Here is a 19,747-nt window from a genome sequence, read left to right as displayed (position 1 = left end):
CAGTAAATATTCTGCTGCTCCAGCAAGGAACCATCCGAGAAAAATTAGAGATTCACCAGTAAGCTGATGGATGATGTGGTCAAAATTGATGGTGCAGATTTGAAGCTGTGGTGGTGAGAAAACTTAATTGATAGGGAGGTCTTGGTATCATCATTGGAAGCTCTGGACTCACCTGACTACATTGCTGTCATTTGAATAGCTTGATCGAATTGAAAGCTGGGAAGGTGACGCTGTCTAGAGTTAGGAAGCCTTATTTCGTGGATGCCTTGCTGGCATTGAATGGGTTCCTCCTATTTGCCACAATCATGCATAAGGCAGATTTCTGTTCCACAACTTTAAGATTGTAGGATGAACGGGCTCGTTGATTCCCCGTGCTTGTTTGAGAAATATGGTAATTCTGGGTTCTCAGCAGCATCCCGAACTTTTGATTGTGCATAAACATTTTATGGCAGGCCTTGCTAACTTGGATCAGCTAAATTAACCAACTTCATTTATTGATGTCCTAGGGATTATCTCTTATATTTCACTCCAGATCCTCCGGCAGGTAAATTCTCTGAAGCTACTTAATCTGCATGGTTAGCAGCTAACTCACTGGGCGCTTGTACTCTTGATTTATAAGTAGTTTGCCATCGGATCTAATGGAAAACCTAGCTGTTCGTGTGTACTCACCATGAAATGTATTTCTATCGTCGGCTACAATAACTTCCCCATACTTAAAAATCTGTCGGGAAAAAGAATGGACCTGATATCTGTAGCTGTAATCCATTACCAATTCACCATAGATCACCTTGGAGGCTACTCCAACAGCACATGCAATATTCCTAGGAACTGCACTTCAGACACTACCGTGCATTTGCACTGCAGATCGTAGAGCATGTTAAGAACATATTTTTGATATATCAAAAAATAACCCTGCACCCTAGCATGATATCTCCAACGACCAAATACAAAAAAAATATTAAGTCTACATTTGGTCTTTGCTCCTCCCTTTTCCCCTTTGCCTTGGGTTTCTACAAGTCTTTTAATGATACACATACTATTTTAGACATGAGACTTCCATATATAAATGATGTTTCAGTCCAACCTGCAAAAGGGGGAAAAGAAAAAAGAGCTGCCATTCCTACTACAAGAAGTCTGAAACGATCAACCTGTGTAAGATGGATATAGCCAGATCTTTGGCCTCATAATTATCAGTCAGGTCCTCATCGGATTAATTTGAGAAGCAAGTATATAACGTAAGGACCTCTGTTCTCTCAAGTGGCTGCATATGGAGGTACCTTGCTGCTCAGGACCTTGAGAAGAACTCATGTGATATATAGTATTTATCCAAAACAACATTATATAGCGGATGGACGGGCTCCAATAGGTTAGAATAGGGACCCAAAACTGCTGTGGGCAATGGTGATGCACCAGCATCCTTTGACCAGCTATACTGGCTTACAGAAAGGCCACTGAGACAGTAACATGAGTGATAAAAGTCACGGTACTTCCCAGGTTTGTCCTTGAACCCTCCCTCCAGTACCTAAAGTTGCCAATATGTTAATGAGTCTGTATGATATCATTGGAAGAACATTGAAAGCTACAAAGATTTCTTAATATTGCTGGCACACCGAGCAACTCGAATTACATAAATCTTAATATGAACATCACTTTTTAGATTGTACTGGTGTTAAACAGGACAGTACTCGCACATCCAGAAAAGTTTTACTGCCATAACCACTTAATATGAATAACTGTTCACGTGAGAGAACCCTTCTGTTTAATTCTGGGTCCTCCATTTCACCGTGGAAAACATGCTAACCAACATGAAAGTTTTGAAGTTTTCTCTTTGATAATATATATTCTCAATAAATTTTCCGATCAAAGATTATTTTGGAGATTTCAGTGGTTTCACAAATTTTGGTTCTTTCACAAGTTTCTTAAAGAAAAAGAAAAAGAAAAAGGAATGAGAAGAAAAATAGAACAAAAAAACAGGCATCACCTAGAGTATATTGACTCGTTTGATATGTGTGAGCAAACCATTTTTTGTGACTTCATTGTGAAATAAAGAATCAACAAAAATTTTAGAAGGATTGTACTTCATATTATTATAGAGCCCCATATCATACTATAATTTGATGAAAAACTCATGAAACATTTTAGATGCCCACAAGATTTTAACTTTCAGATAAGTAAAATGATGTTAAAGATCCAATTTTCCACCCAAAAACTACAATGCTTCGAAATCTTGCTAAACTAGCAAAATCAAAGTTTAATTATGATAAATTCTTTTGTGAATCCAAGGAAATGAAAACATGACCTCCTAACCTCCCCCCCAACCCCACCCCAACAAAAAAAAAAAAGAAAAGAAAAGAAAAAGGTAAAGGTTTTAAACCCAACCCATCAAATGAGTTATTAACTTTCAGTTTTAGTTCCAGAGTTCAGCTGAAATTTAAACTATGGTTTGTTATTATAATCTTTTAAAACTAGAATCAAACATTTGATTCCTAAATCTGAACCCTAAATCCATGATCTCATAAGTTTTTTGTAAATTATTGTTACTCTAGTTGTTCATCCTGAATCAACTCTCAGTCTGATAAAAAGTTTGGCAGAGCCGTTACTTTGATCTCTCCCAACAAAGATATACTGCAATTACCAAATAAACTCTCCAAGTCATATTGTGCATAATTTTTTGGAAAAAAATTTTGGCATTCATTTGAAATGAAGTTTTGTTAGTCGTCCTACATCATTACCTGTGAACAGAGGAGTATATATTGCTGCAAGGCAATGGTATGGAATAGAGGGGGAGATTCAGCATGTCTTTTTATAAAAGAGAAACCAACATCTGAAAGTTTTCCTGTTTCAAAAATATACCATTCTGAGGGAATTCAGCTCAATACAACTAATAATATAATTGTTATTGATAATGCATTTTGCCACTAAAATCACTAAGTATAGATCAAGAAAAAATTAGCATCTATTTTACAGTACAGGGTATATGTAGATTTCAGTCATTGATAAATACAAGCAAAGCACCTGATGCACAATGACACAAACTAAATTACAGGAGAGGAGACAATGGTCTCAGTAGGATCTCCAGACCAATATGCATCAATTTGAAAGCCTTACAACTTAAAAGACCATTTTTTATAACTCAGTCATCAGGGTTTCCTATAATCAAGATGCATCACCTTTAACGAATCAAACAATTATCAAACCTTGTGCCATCTATTAACAAAGCTGTAATTGCTACAGTTGTCTTATAAACATGATCCAATTTATGTATTTGATGTGACCCAGGGCTGGGTTATAACACTTTGGAACAAAGACAGATAGGTTTTTAGTCCTGGAGATTCACCATTCGAAATTGTGCAGCGATCAGATTTGAGCTAGGGATTCAGGCATTGATTTTGAAGTTTATTACAAATTTGTTTACGGAAGTAAAATGATGATCGAACAATATTGGCCAATATGTATATTGTATCGGCCAATCTCTTGGGATTTATCAATTTACATTCACCAAGATATTAAGGGCTGAGATTTGTCATATATCATATCAGGGGCTGCCTGATACGAAACCAAACAAAAATCTCAGCTAAGGTGCAACCTTATTCTTTGTTCCATTTTCATTCTGTTTGGTACTGATTTTGATTGGTCTGATCTAGTGCAAGAAGACTCCTCTATTAACCAACCATCTCTTGCATGGAAGAGAATGTCGCAAATATTTTAGGACACAATCTACAATGCCTTAAACATATACAACTTACAAGCTTAATCAGTTCTTGATTTTTTTGCTTAAAATTATTGTAACAAATAAGCATTTTAATGACTGATCTATGGTACTCATAATTTTACTACCTAACAAGAAAGATCCTCTAATAACTGTAAAATTGTTTTTTCTAATTTATTTTTTGCCCTTATTTTTCTTAAGATTATTTCTAATCTTCCAGTTATTTTTATAGAGTTATGAGTTTGAGATGATATTTTAAAGACTTTCTGCTCCAAGTCACATGGGTATCCATGTTAGTGCTATGTGCTCACCAGCCTATTCACAAACCCAACCACCCTTTAGGAGAGGGGAAGGAAGAGAAGAGGGAGCGGAAAGTGGGGGGAGGCCGCCGGATGGCCATCACGGGTTTGAAACATGGGTTCGCCCCTGTTTTGAACCCATTACTATCGCAAGCAATTTTGGACCGTCTGACAGCCTCCCCACCGCCTTCCGCCCTCTCTTTTTCTCTCCTTTTCCCTCTCTCTATCTCTCTCTTCTCGCATCTCGCAGAGGATCAGGGACCTCAGAGGTCTCAGTAGCCCTCCAGCGGCCTCGATGGGCCCCTATCAGCTTTTTCCTTTCCTTCCCTATCCTCCTCTCTCTCTCTTCCTCTTTTCTTCTCTCTCGCTTCATCTTCACCAGCATTTCAAATCGAATACCCGAACTGTACCAGTTAGCCGCCAATATGGTTTGGCACGCCTTGAACCACCCAGTTCAGGACAGTTCGATGAACCCAATCCAACTTGTCAAGAACGTGCTCTGAATAGTGTGAGTGTTTGATCAGCTAGAAAATTGAGATAGGAAAATATCTGGCATTTCTGCTTCAGCATCAACCAATTTGAGAATTTTATATCACTTTTCTCTAATTTTCATCAACCCTTCCATCTAAATGCATTAAGCCTCTTGATCCTGGTACTTAACAACCTAAATTATCAACTCCTTTTGTCTTTAAATTATTGACTTTTTTTTTTAAATTCAAATCACTCCTGACTAACAAATAGATCTGGATAGAAAGTTCTCTAATGTTTTATGGATACATGACCAGAAACCCAACTAGCATTAATTTCATAGTCAGAGCTTCTTTTTAAAACTGGTTGTGAATGCCACTCTCCACCTTTTCCATTCAGAACCGATCAAGGGTTGAAGTACTGTACTAGAACCAGTCTCGGTCATCTTATGGCTACAGTATGGAGTGGAACAGTAATGTACCTACTGACACATGGTATGCCTCTTAGTGCCTGCATAGCACAGAAGGTGATGTGTCATCATAGTATGGATTGGTACTAAGGGGCATAGTGGTACTAGCAGCTTGCTGGTGCGATGCAGTCATTACAAACCAATATACACAAGTAATCAAATCCTTGGATCAGATCAGCATAAGCAACTTTGTGATTGCAAATTATTGGGGATAAGTTTTGATGGTTATAATGTGGTATTGTGGTTAGCACATAACATTGGCTATTTTTTCTACATAACAATTAGCATGATGAAAAGATGAAACGGGCAATTTTCCTTAATTGAAAAATAGGGTGTCATAAAATATCTGCTAAAACAATACAAACTGCAGGAAGAAAAAAAGATTTACCATATAAGAGTGGCTCTCTTTTCTACAGCATTAGGAAAAGCATCTTCAAATTCAAAATAATAAATCCTAACAACTTTAAATAGATTCTCTTTCATACCACTTCCCTGTCCAGACAAATCAGATGATTTACTGTTGCATGTACTTCCGAGAGATGACTCTCCACTGACAGATGATGATGTCAATTGTTTGTCGACAATTGGCAATAACCTTTGCATCAAAGCAAGCACACCTCCCTAGAGATATTTCAAAATTTTAGAATATAGATTGGACAATATACAAACTAATGGGATGTGAAAAATAATTACTTGCCAAAAGGAATAGCAACCATCAACCAACTTATTTGTTCGGCCCTGAAATCCACACTCTATTCCCTGACGAAATGCCACCCAGTCCTAATCATAATGATACGTTATTATTAGAAATTTAGAACCATACAAGTTTCCAAGATGGTAAATTTATGAAAGTGCAATGTAAAAAACGGCTAGAAGCATCTCTCAGTAAACGTTAAAGGATTTAATCAGAGCTGAGGAAGGTGTTGGTGAAAATTGGAGACAATACTAGAACTTGTTCGATTAAATATTGCTTCATATGAGTTAGCAAAAAAATTCTTTAATTAATAAACAACATAAAAAAGCTAGCTAATTAGTTTAAACGAATATAATTCAATATACAATTTTGTGTATCCAATCATAAGGTTGCCATTCATGAAATAAATATACTACAGGTCTTCTATTTCATAACAAAACTCAACTCAACTAAGCCTTAATTCCAAACTAGCTGGGGTTGGCTACATGAATTCTTTTGCTCCATTCCGCACAGTTTAGGGCCACACTTCTATTTCATAACAAAAGATGATAAGAAATCATAAAATTAGTACTCATTTGCAATTACACTTTTAAAACATTTTTTTTCCTTACATGATATATGCCCACGTGTTAATAATGAGCAAAAACAATGCAAATCCAGAATAAAATAATCGATGTACCTTTGAAATCTGAATAAAAAAACATCTCTTAAAAGTGACAAGTAGAATTTAGGACTGCTGCCAGGATTGTCAATACTTTTGGGCAGTCCTAGTCAGCAGGGATCCTTGACAAACTGCCTAGTGAATTAGGCGGCCGTGTTGCAGAGACATGAACAAATATATGTACATATAAAATGTATATATATGTATGCACATACACACATATACATATATGTACATATATATATATATATATATGTATGTATTGAATAAAAGAAAACAGTAAAAGATATTATTTGTTAAGATCATCCAACATTCAGCTCCTCATCCAAACCTCCCAATTTGCTCATGGATGTTAGAAATTTGACATTTTTTAAAGTTATTTTGAAACTAAAATGTCAACTTGCATCATTGACCAATCTAATAAGAAGAATAAAAGCTCACTTTTAGCACTAACATAGAAAGTCGAAATCATTATTAGAAGAGAACCTCTACCAATTTTCAGAAACTGCAACTAGAAAAATTAGAATAATTATCCTACTTTCTAAAACAACCTCTTTGGATATGTATCTGACATGGATTCTAGCCTTCTAGGTACTCAAATATGTCCAAGTAATAGAGTTAGGCAATCCATTTTTAAAAGGCAGAAAAAATAAACTAAAAAGGAAATTGTGAAAGCACACTAAAGTCAAGCATCATGTGCAACTTAGGACATTTCTTACAAGCAAACTTGACAAGTCCAGCCTATCAGCCTCGTTAATCAAAATCATAGTGGCCAGCCCACAAAATGTGTACCTTCAACAAACAAATGGATTCATTAAGGACTCTGAGCAGAAAGATAGGCATCATTCTAAAGCACAATAATATAGCCAATAATGTCACATAGAGATGGTACAAGAAAGTTTTGAATGAAACATACCCACCATGGGCTTCTGAACCAGGTTCTCCAGCAATACCACCTTCATATGTTTGACATCTGCAAACCCAAATAATCAGTTCCATATATTTGGCGAAAGAAGTCATATTATTTAATTTGAAAAGCACCTGAGTTATTTGATATGAAATATAGAAAATGAATTCAGGAAAAACCTTGACTTATAGAGTTGATCACATTTATAACGGATGTTTAAATTTCTTCATTGCACATTCGATCAGTGTTATAAATCAGATGACCAAGGATATCATTTAATCCAACAGAAAGCTGCTCTTAAGAAAATAGCATCCAGTTTTCCACTTGCTGAGATGTAAAATGCTAGATCCCTGGATATGAACGACATGTCCAAAACTAAGAAAAGTGTTATTCTTCAAAAAACAGTCAAAACAAAGGTCACTGGAAACAAGACAGTTGAGGTGAGCCTATGCTGCTTAATAGTCTATACAGTATACACATTACACTATAAGTGATATCCTAGATCATGCCTTCCTTGTAGTCTGACACACTGCTTACCATTCACATATCCATATGTTGGGGTGAACCACATGTTGGTGTGGTGGATTTACCATAAGAGGGAAACCTGAATCATGGGGTGTAGATTCATACAAGGTTGAAGCCTTCTCTCATTTGTTCCTCTTCTCATTCGTGAATGATGATTGATATTACATTTCTAGCCCCTGTCTATACGCTGATCAATAACCATCAAGACACTTTTAAGCACAAAACAAACCTCTACACCAGCAGGGTTTTAGGGATATCATTTTATAAGTTTCCAGTCAATCCCACTGGATGCTCAATGCTTACCAAACTAGTCCAACTTGTTTGTTGTTCTTGGATATTCAAGAAAAGGTTATAACTAAATCCCTGCCATCTTATTCAAGCAACCTCATGGCTTTTCTAGCCAATAGCCATTTACAAACATTTGCAGCGCAGGTAAATACAAATTACATGACACCATCCAAACTTAATTTTCTTTATACTTTCCTAAAGGGTTTTTCATGTCCATTCTTATGTAGTGATTCTTTATACCTAAGAGCAGAGATTGACTCCAAAAGATAGACTTGGTATTGGATTTGGTTTGGCAACATGAGACTCATAAAAGCAGAAATATTTCTTTTACATATCATTGTTAGCAGACCAAGGTTTATCGTACTGGCCAGTATCACACCATACCGGATGTACCATAACGTACTGGTACTGAACTGGTATGTAGTCTTGTATCGTAGTGACATTTGATGTACCTCGCCATATCATACCGTACTGTGTATAGACATTGTAATAGGATGGCACCGATACTGGGCTTGGTACCGAGATGGCAGACCTTGGTTAGCACATTCTTGAATTTAGAACATGCTGCAAACAGAATTACAGGGATGGGGTCCAGGAACCAAACACATTCATGCATTCATGTCTTCCAATCCAAGTACTTTATGTGGTGCACATGTGATATATACAACCTCACACCTCAAAGCATCCCTTTACTCAAGCTTTTCTCAAAAGACATTCCAGCACTCAAACTCAAATTTTCTTTAATATGGGAAACTTCAATTTAAAGGGAAAAACTGTCCTTGAAACCCAGACAACACTCAAAACCTATCATGCATCAGTGTTGGAAGCTCAGAAAAGAAGTGCTTTATGAACCTCAATTTGAAAGCAGAACTTGAGATCCAAAAACCAAATTCATGTACTTGACCAATGTATACACTGGAGAATCAGAACTTATGATTCCTATCCTGCATTTAATTTTAATCAGAAATATTAACAGCTCAGTAGATGTGAAAAAATGCTACTCATGAACAGGAGAGTTTTTTTTTTTTCCTAAAAGAATTAAAAAAAAAACACTTTCATTTTCTGATAAAACAGTGCCGCCAGAGCTAGTTGTTCACATGGAGTAGCAAACGAAAAAGAAATGTTCACAGCAAAGACATACAAGCGTAATGAACAGAGGGACACTCAGAAGAACCAACCTCAAGATGTAATTTCCAACATCTTTCACAAGCTCATAATCCAAAATGTTCAAAATACTTGCAACCTGTTTCACAAGAAACAAGAGTTTTTAACTTCATATATAGAAGTAAGATATGGGAAGGAAAGACATTAAATGTCCCTGAACTGAAATACTTTTTTTGGTTAATATAACATAAATCTATGTTCAATTGGAACCATGAAAAGATGTAGCATGAACATCTATTCAATTATAAAAGCCTTGGTTCCTACATCATTTGTTGCTTGGTTGACATGTTTAATGTTTTTCACCTTTTGTGCATTCCAAGAAATTAGAAAAATCCTCATGTTTAAGTGTAAAAGAGGATATTTATATTATTCTCAAAAACTCAGATCAGAGTCAATCTCAGGTATCAACTTTCAAACAAGATTTTACCAATAGAAACCCTTAACATCTAATAATTGTGAACAAACCCTTTAATGAGTTGCATCTCCACCTACATTTCTTCCACACATGCTGAACTCTTGTTAGAATTGACATATTTAACCATAAACAAGCAGCATTGATATATGGCTAAATAACTGTTGCAATCAAGTCACAGAACACCAAAAATTAGACAATGGCAAAAGAATCAAAATAACTCCTCATTCAAAAGGGAACAAGCTCACTCTGTAAGTTTCAAGCTATCCGTTATGATCAAGCTTATTCATAATGTCTCTTCTTAGAGATTGTCATAATTCTTAAACCTATGTCCATTTTACATGCACTCGTCACTTCATACATCTCAGAGTACTGCGAAGTGGATATGAAGTTAGTAATGCAGTGACAGCTGTCAGAGCATCATATATAATGATATAAATGTGGTGTACAATCCATTACTTATTCTTGCTATTCCAAGTGCCAAGAAAACTTATTTAAGAAACTCATGCTAGTGCTGTCAAGTTATTTGGGGCACAAACCTGTGCCTATTTGTCACTTCAGTGCATGAATCTTAGGAATGCCCTCATAAAGCCTTGCCCATTCTAACCTAACTATAGTAGTTAGAATTTGATCAATTATTCAGCTTTTAATTAAAGTACTAATAAACTACCAAACAGCAACACTTCTTTTATCCATGTCACAAACTGAGATAATTCATAAAAAGCAAAGAAAATTCATTGGTTAACTTAAAATCCACAAAGGACTTGTTATATGGGCACTCAAAATGCCCTTTATGGTGCCGGGAAATCAGCAAATATATGATTAATCCCAATGGTTAATTTAAAAAAGTCTGACCGAAATTAAGCAAAGGTGGCCACTTTGCAATATTGTGCTAATTCCAGTCTTGAACCATCATGGACTTGTTTCATAGCTCTCAACTGAGCAGTAGACCCAATGCGACTGACAGATAAGATTTATCCATCTGTAATGGGGATCGCATTGGTGGGGATATAGGCCGATATGTCTTCAGCTCGTGTTTCAATGATGGGTAAGGCAGTCAAGATACCATGTAATTTTATTAGTTGTGTCATAGGAGTAAAAATACCAGCAACTTGGTCACTTCCTCCTAACAAAGTCTACGCACCCTGTCAATATTGAATTTAAATAAAATGTAGGTGTTCTACGACTATCATTTTGGCCAATACGCAAAGATTTGTAGCCAAAAGCTATAAAATTTTTACTTTACATGGATACATGCATGCAAGCACCCATAACAAGATATTGAAATCTATATACAGACGTCACAGTTCTTAATTCTTGATCAATTCACAGATAGTCACATCCTTAAGATTCCTCTATCGTTTCTAAAGATTAAAACAGACAAATAGCCAAAGATAAAGTAGATCAATCTGAGATTGAAGAGAAAAACAAATGGGAAGGGTGTTACAATCCACTTACTGATATTGCAGTGTAGCAAGCACGGACATCAATTTCGCCTGCATCATGCATTCTAATGAAAAGAAGATGAATGCGTATTACATGAAAAGTAGGATTCATAATATAAAAGGTCATTACACATTATGTGATAAGGGGTCATTAATGGAAGTGTCTATTAACCAACAATTCTAAAGTTACAGAAAGAATAAACTTTATAATGGTGAACGAAGGAGACAAAAGATAAAAAAGATGAAATCATTAAAAAAAAAACCCTATCAAGCCTAACAAAGAACAAAGTTATTTTGCTAAGTTGATTCAAAAGGAATCACACAGAGAGAGAGAGAGAGGGAGAGAGGTACTCTAACACTACTCTAGCCAGGAAAAAATTGATGCAAGGAAGTACAAGGTCCTGCATTAGTAAATATAATAATGAACAAAAGTTCATGATGTTTCTCATTAAAAAAGCAGCATTCTTGCGTGCTGCCTAAGACTGTCAATAACCTTTTATTGTGGAGCTTATATGCATGTCATAATACATGCTACCTTTAGTGCAGCCTCTCAAAGGTGTAACTTCCCTGAGACAAAAATATTATGGGTTAATATCCTAATGAGAACTAAAATTCTCTTCATGCTTGCTCCTCTGTTTTATGTCATCAAAGCAAAAAAATGCCATCTTACACCGGATCAATAATTTCAAACCCCATTATGTGACGCCTCCATTTCCTATCGACAACGATAATAGAATCTTCTGAATCTTTTATCAAATTAATCCAAAATTGTAAAAGAATGTATAGGTGATTTGATAAAAGAAAAAAGCTTTACTTTACTTTCCACCGAATTCAAGGTATAATTGTACAGTGAACAGTGTTGGGTGAGCAAAGATGATGGACCATTGAAAAATAATCGAGAACCTTGAAAGCCAAAAGACTGAAAACTCAATTTCACAATGTAAAACTATGCCTGCTCAACAAATCAGTTGAGCTCTAGTGTAATGGTGATGGTTCCTTGAATAGACATTCCAGCCACCATTTGTAGGTAGAAAAAATAGCAGTAGTAACACTACATCTAAAGATTAAAAATAAGATTCGCTATTTTCAGTGCAGAAAGATGGAGGGGCAATATAATTTGTAGGCTCTGGTGCCCTTCACAAAGCTAGCCAAAGCCCTGTGACATAACTAATTTTCATGGAAGCCAACAAGCTTAAATATTTGGCAGTCCAAACTCTAAAAAGTACAATGATAGCATAGCAAAGCCTAGCGCATATTGGCAAAGGACAAGCCAATGTGCTAAACCTCAAAATGCATCATGACAAGCCCTAGAAAGTGATTTTTAGAGCCAGGAAACCACAACATCTGCAGTACAATATTGGAATGTCACAGATTCCAGAAAAAGAAAAAAAAAAAAAAAAAAACAAAGCAACTAAATACATCTCCCTCTCATGTAGCATGTGAATGCAACAGGATGACAACAAAATAGTGGCATGCACAATACGTTGATGTGTCCCTATAGTGTTTCTAATAATAAGTAAATTATGGCATGTGTGAAACATGACACCCCACAGTGGAGGTTCATTCATCCTTAATAATGATCTTCCTCTACTAATCTGCCTGCAACTTGTTTATATGAAACTGATGCCTAAACCACTCAGCGAAACTGTAATTTCCAACAAACCACATACATTTTGCTATGTCAAATTACTAAATTCACTTAAATCTCATTAATAAAATATTAAGATACATCCACATATGGTTGAAACTTCAAAGACTGTGCACAATTATTAGAATAAGAACAGACCACACCTAAAGGCACCTGAAGAGTCTTTCATCCGCAGCAAAAACTTGTATAAATTATCTCTGCAAATTGAAGAACAACTAGATGTTATCCAAATAGCATGTGATACACTAGCAAAAATGAGATGTTGATAGAAAAGGAAATTATGACCTATTTATTGATGATAACGCGTTCTCACTTCCCAATGTAACAAGTGTGTTTACTGCAGCATAAGTTGTTGCAAGATGAGGCAGCTACGAGAGGAATGCATGTGAGACAATGATCAGAAAAGATTGAAAAGGAGGGGATAAGAAAGCCAAAAAGAAAAAAAGATGCATTATGGATAATGATACACAATAGACCAATGCATACCTTTGAATATGTATACCATCAGATACGCATGTGATTGCATACATATTAGTATATGGACACATGCAAATGCATGTTTTAAGAAAAAAATGTGATTTATCAATATAAACAACTGAAAAGGGTTTGGAGAGAGAGAAATTTGGGAAGAGATACGAAATTTGGGAATAGATACAATCGGCTAGAAAAAAAAATATAAGAGAAGTAGTTAGGCAACTGGGTATTATCTTTAATACAGGATTTTCCTTCTAAAACTGCCCATACCCATAGTTAACATATAATAAGATTTTTCATGAGAACTAACTAATTTCCATCCAAGGGTAAATATGACAACCCAAAGAAGCCCAGTATCTCTTTTTATGGTTTAAAAAAAAAAATTTAAAGCTTTGACAAAACTGGATGCCACCAAAGGACCTGAATGGTAGATGCTTTCCATAGATTTTCCTTTACACTTCAAGAGGTCATCCTCATGACTCCTACCTTACGAAAAATTTGATTACAAGTTACCATATTTGTTATTCAGTCCATTTCAATCATGATTTTTACCTTATACCCATCCAATACCTGATAAATGCCAATTATATGCAGCTACTCTGATCCTGGATCCCATACCTTGCTAAACTTCCTTTCACATCTTTGATGATGACAATTCTCTATGTTGTGCTTTCTTGCAGACCATAATGAAGTCTAATAGAATACAAATCAATATGATACACAGCATATATCTTATTTTCATGATACATCAAGGCAATATGAAATATTATGTTCAACTGTTCACTGCCTAATTCTGTAGTATGTATAGACTGCCCAATCAAGCCATTTATGTAAAAGAAGCATAAAAGCAATGGATTGATATTTGTAATGGCAACTAATGCTTGATGATAACACTATCAAGTATCAACCATATTGTCATAGTCAACAGTTTGACTGTTCTCATACATAATTTTGGATTGATACTTCTAATGGCAACTAATGCTTGATGGTGACACTATCAACCATATTGTCATAGTATTCAACAATTTGCCTGTTCTCATACATAACTTTCTGCCAAATGACATTTGTGATCACCTTTCACCTCCTCATTAAAGGCTTCATCATGATCAGAGGAATCCTCAAAATCTTCTCAACTTTCCACATCTCACATGACAAAACCTTTGTATTAAAGATTTCTATATAATGGATCAAAAGATGTTTTAACTTTATATAATTTGGTATGTAGTAGTAGCTAACAAATTCTTCTCCCCAGCACATAGAATTTGTTGTCTATCTAGAAGATGATGAGTGATTGTTTTGAATGAAGTTTTGTCAACATCTTAAGTGAAGGCTTGAATTTACGAAAACATAAAAACACTGGTTAAAATACAGCAATTACTTGAAAAAATTTACCTGCCCTGGTCCACCACCATATCCACCATCTTCGTCCTGTAAATTTACAAAGGCAACAATTTCTGTCACTAGTACCAGTAAGTCATACACAATATAGGATTGGCAGCAAGAGATCATAAGCAGAAATAGAAAGTAATAATCTGAAAGAGATCTTAGCTTTTTGGACAAATTTATAATATGTTTTTTAAAACTTGAAGCATTATAATTTACAATGACATCACAACTAATACAAACTGACTCAGCTCCTGAATAAAATTCATCACCACCAATCCACATCTAGTAGATAGTGATGACAAAACAAATAACCGACATCCTTCATACCAATCAAGAAACTGTCGAAACATCCAATCAAGAAAGGTCTCCATATTTCTCATTATATCAATTAGCAGCTTGCTCCACTTTAAACCCCATTTGAGGAAGAATATGACTTGAACGCTTTCCAAATACCATGTGGAGGTCTCTACAAAGGTGGTGATTGTGGTGATAATTCATAGAAAGGTACCATATTATCAAGAAAAGTCTCCACATTTCTCTTCATGCCAATTATCAGCTTGCTCCACTTTAAACTTCATTTGAGGAAGAATATGACTTGAACGCTTTACAAGTACCATGTGAAGGTCTCTACAAAGGTGGTGATTGTGGTGATAATTCATAGAAAGGTACCATATTATGAAGATAAAACAAAATCTTTTACTAAAAATTAGTAAACTCTTGCTAGAATCTTGGTCCTGATAATCAAATCAAAGTCCACTTGTTGAGTATCTTGTGTGGAAATGAATTATATGAATTATCTCAAAAGAATATATAACTAATGCTTGAATCAATGATACAGTCTTCTCACCCCAATAACAAAATTCTGTCAATATTTTGAAAATTCATAATTTCTGGTCTTCCAAATCATTCTACAAATAATTCATAAATTCTGTATCTACTTTGAACGATTCATGAAATTTGAGATTTCATTCATAAATTTATGAAATATTTGATGATAACTTATGAAGACCGGAAGCACTAGGTCCGGCTCAAGGTTTTCCCCGTGCATGGGTTGAAAGCATTGGGATTCATGAGTTGACTTTCCCTTGCATAAAAAATATTAGGTCTTCCCCCTCTGGGGGAAACAAATGAAGGTTCTTTCTTTGGAAAAATCTTAAGGGTTGGGACTCGAAGGTAAATTCCATCCCTCTAGTTCTCTCAGTTCTCTTCTCACATATATGTTCTCTTCTACGAATCCTCTCATACTAACATTCACTCTCCTCTTCTTCTCTCCCAGATGTCAATTTGGTTATATACATATACCCATACATACTTATAAGCATAATTATATATGCCAAATGTTTTCCTAATTTCCCAGACTTTTTCTGAATTCCTAACTTCTTAGCCTCTACAAATTATTTCCAAACAAGAAAACTGTGATGATGTTCTCAACAATCAGAAATTCGAAACTTACAGGCTGTTGTAACAAATAATTTGCATCCAATTAGCATTTCCTCCTTCAAAAACATGATATATATTTTCTTGTAATCTCTAAACAGAATAGAAATAAAACTTACACTTTATCCTAAGTTTAACTAAAGAAATCAAAGTGCCTATTTTGCTATTAAAATCTTCAATAACATTATGATCAACGAAAACATCAGATATAAAATCAGCCAAGCGAATGGTACCAACCAAATATGGTTATATGTATCAATAAGGAAAGTTTTAGCAAAACTATAGACCTCACAATGGGATAAAAAATCCACCACATCATTCTCCAGTTCAGTGTCGAGTGGCTCTCCTAATAAAGCAATTGAGTGAAGAATCCAATAGCATAGCCAAGGTCGGCTGCACTCAGGAAATCAACCCACAATAAGCAAAAAAAGACTCAGGAAACTATAAATGGAATTCAAATGGGAACATGAATATGAAATATGATTTGCTTAACAAAGAGAGCACCAATGAAATCCAGTCTTACTTGGCATCTAGCACGTGATAGCTCGGCCCAAGTTGTTTCAATCCTCTCGTGAGAAATTCCACATGCTTATCGCGCCACAGCTCTGACCTACAAAAACCCTCCTCTGATTTATTTCAAAATGTCAAGATAATTTATGTGGCAAATTGATGATCCACCAGTTTAGCATATTAAAATAAAATAAATAAAATTCTAAAACAAATAAAAGAATATATTTGAATTATACATTCAAACTTTTAAAGTTGAGAGTTCGACTTTTCATCCGAGATTCAGAACTCCACACAAAAAGGAAAAATTGCAAAATAAGGATTTTCTGACAATGGGATCTTTCCATCCAGAATGAAGCAACCAGCAACGCAAAAATAACTCTCTTCTAGTGACTGGAAGAGATGTCATCATCTTTTCACTTATTTGGGTCAGAGTTTGAACCTTGCTTATGTTTGGAGTTCAATTAATCTTGAACTAAGCTTGTTCCTTGTGCTGCTATTCGTTTAATTTAACTAGTATCAACGAAATCTGACGGACTTCAGTTCGGAAATATCGTCTTATTCATCACTATATGGAGGAGGATTACAAATATATCAAAATTTGGGCTTTTAAACACTATAAAAAACTCAAATTTCTATCTTGTTTAGAATTCGGGAAAAAAAAATGTTCTCCTATGAACTTTAGGGCAAAGAAACATTGAAAGTGATTCCCGCCCCCGATGGAGATGGCCATGGTAATCAGCCAATACAGAGGGAGTGTTCATTTGCTTGGCAAAACAACAAACGGGTTGAATGCAATAGGAAGGAGTAAAATTTACGGTTGAGTTCGAGGAGGGCTAACATGAGGGAACGAGCGTGGGCGGAAACGCCATTGAGGAGGCGGTAGATCTCGGCCACCTTCTGCTCCACCTTGAGCTGCTCCAGCTGCGTGATGGTGAGCCTCGGTTGCTGGTCGAGATTCGGATTGGGATTTGGAATGAGAGGAGGAGAAGAAGAAGAAGAAGGAGAGAAGGAAGAGGAGGACTCCATGGCTACAGACTGGAGTGGCGAGCGGACTACTTTACTTTTTCTGGCCTCCGCTTTTCCCTTGGCTTTCTTTTGGTTTTCTTGCTTGCTTGGGACCCGGGTCCGTGCCGCGTCGCATCTTTTGGATGCCGTACATCTGGTGAGCCCAAAAGGACCAACTCGGTCGGTTGGACGGTTTCACCGTGGTTCAACCGTTTGGATGAATGCTAAATCCCCCCTCTCTCAAAAAATTATTAGATGATCCACATCCGGCGGATCAATTCAAATCCCGAAGCACATGTACCGTGGATAACAAGCACTTCACATTAAACCTTGAATCATTTAAATACAAAAAGGTAATATTATGAATGACTGTTGGATTGGTCCTTGGGATCTGATCCACCTAATAATTGGATCCCTCTCATTACATGCACACAAACACACGGGCATGCATGTCTTGAGAAATCTATGTGCTTCCTCAACCATAAATATTGATTTTAGAAATTGGAAACATATGCCTGCTATTAAACTAGGTTCTAAATCACATGCCATTCCCATTTATGAATTTGTTAGGTTTTCTATATCACATTTAAACTTTAATAGGCTTCAGCAAAAAGCTCTATATTTGGTTTGTAACTACAAATCATCTTGTTGGTTGGACCTCCACTCTATATGAATTTGCATCTACATAACCGTATAGCTAGGTATGTTTTTAGCAATGTATATGTCATAACCAGGTAGTTCTTAGACTATTTCTTTGATGTTTTTTGGACTAAGAATTTTCCTGAGACCAGTGGACTCGTTGAAGTTAGATACCGCCCTAAATCCTTGTTCTTAGGAATGCCAAGATCAACATGGTCAAGGGTTCGAAGAGGCTTGCTGGGGACAAATGCATGGCACCTTGTGAAGCAATAGATCCAGCAAATTTCATGGTGGAGGAGGATTACAATTTGTCCCAGATAGAATTTGGGCATGTGAACGTGACTGAAATAGCAACTGGAGAATAGCTGTGCTAATATATTGGCTTCTACAATGATGAAAAAAATGAGACATGATTCCATTGTAATGCTCTGGGAGGAATTGGCTAGTGGTATTTATAAACAATCTCTAGTTACTTTGACCCATGAAGCTGCTTAGGCAAATCTTTAGATTAGGATGAAAGATGAAATGTGAGGCATGATCAAAAGAATTTTAACAATAGGGGTTGATCGGGTCTTATAGTAGGGTGGGCAATCCTTAACTTGTTTAACCTATTTAATTTGATTTAATCTATTGTGGATTGTGTCAGGTTACTTGTTTGATTAAAAAAAAAAAAAATCAGATCATAATTCAAATTTTTGATTTGCTTAATAAAAAAGTAATTTTGGATTTATATATTTTTGACCCATCGTATATCTCATCCAATCCATATATGCTCCGATCTAATCTAATTACCACTCCTATCTTCCAAACACATGATGTAACTCTTGGCTGAAAGGATGATTATCATATGCAAATGACAAACACATACTATATGTTGAACGTTGATTGCATTCATTCTTTTAACTTTGTCACACGACATAAATTCTGGATGTCCAGTTTGGGCGCCTTTCTGGTTTTGGGATACTTTTGGTGATATAATTATATGCCAGTGCTTTTGATCAACTTGTGAAAGCTTCACCTCTTTTTCTTTCTCCAATTCTATCCAGAATTGGGACATCCAAATACTACCATAGTGAATTGAAACTCTATCACTAGCACCAGTATGTGTAAGTGGTGTATGAGTGGGGAACAGATGGGGGATAGCCCACTATTCGTTCCCTTATTCTGCTAAACAGCCTTTTGAACAGAAGGAATAATGTTATTTATCCTCGTGATGCCCTCCCCTCTGCTTGCATCATTAGTCGATTATATGAAAAAGGGTGGAATAGGCTTATTCCTTCTCATAGTATAGCCTTATTACCATATTACCTCTCCCCTATTCCTATCCACTAAAACATATAAAAAGGTGATAAGCCAATTTTATCTTTGAACAAAATCCAAATTATCTTGAAATGCAGCACCCTGTTCCATCGCCTTAACCCCTCCCACATAGTCGTCCAGCCACACACCAAAAGGCCCTTTATCTCACAGAATAAGCCCATCCCTTCTACAGTGAGATCGTTTCTCTCGTTTCCTTCAAATGTATTCCACAACCAAATGCAGCCATAACATACCGCACTCCATCAAATTTTAGGAGGATATCTTACCTACTTTATATGATTGCACTA

General features: G+C 35.9%; 1 protein-coding gene across 3 annotated transcripts; it reads right to left on the bottom strand.

Annotated features, from left to right (window-relative positions):
- Window positions 1–875: 875 nt before the first annotated feature.
- LOC105047991 (protein farnesyltransferase subunit beta) lies at window positions 876–17,587 on the bottom strand. Of its 3 annotated transcripts, none has more exons than XM_019846408.2 (14): window positions 17,335–17,587; window positions 16,510–16,596; window positions 16,298–16,379; window positions 14,556–14,591; window positions 12,975–13,057; window positions 12,833–12,886; window positions 11,055–11,106; window positions 9,199–9,263; window positions 7,217–7,273; window positions 7,020–7,092; window positions 5,639–5,725; window positions 5,431–5,566; window positions 2,733–2,857; window positions 876–1,522 (listed from the first exon to the last, which is right to left on the bottom strand). In XM_019846408.2, exons 1-14 carry the CDS (start codon window positions 17,520–17,522, stop codon window positions 1,286–1,288), a joined length of 1,362 nt encoding a protein of 453 aa, XP_019701967.1. In that variant the 5' UTR covers window positions 17,523–17,587; the 3' UTR covers window positions 876–1,285. The 3 variants fall into 3 exon arrangements, with proteins under 3 accessions (XP_019701967.1, XP_019701961.1, XP_010925465.1); XM_019846402.3 differs by having other exon boundaries at window positions 16,274–16,379; window positions 17,335–17,586; XM_010927163.4 differs by having other exon boundaries at window positions 2,733–2,836; window positions 16,274–16,379; window positions 17,335–17,584.
- Window positions 17,588–19,747: the final 2,160 nt, after the last annotated feature.

The sequence above is a fragment of the Elaeis guineensis genome, chromosome 2 (assembly GCF_000442705.2).
Source record: "Elaeis guineensis isolate ETL-2024a chromosome 2, EG11, whole genome shotgun sequence".
NCBI lineage: Eukaryota > Viridiplantae > Streptophyta > Magnoliopsida > Arecales > Arecaceae > Elaeis > Elaeis guineensis.
This window is presented reverse-complemented; position numbering and strand designations above follow the sequence as displayed.

Coding starts and splice junctions, on each gene's coding strand:
- LOC105047991 (XM_019846402.3), bottom strand. CDS start 17,522: ATGGAGTCCTCCTCTTCCTTCTCTCCTTCTTCTTCTTCTTCTCCTCCT. Junction 14,592..16,273: donor ATTTTTTATCCCATTGTGAG/GTCTATAGTTTT, acceptor GTAAATTTACAG/GACGAAGATGGTGGATATGG. Junction 12,887..12,974: donor GCGTTATCATCAATAAATAG/GTCATAATTTCC, acceptor TTCAATTTGCAG/AGATAATTTATACAAGTTTT.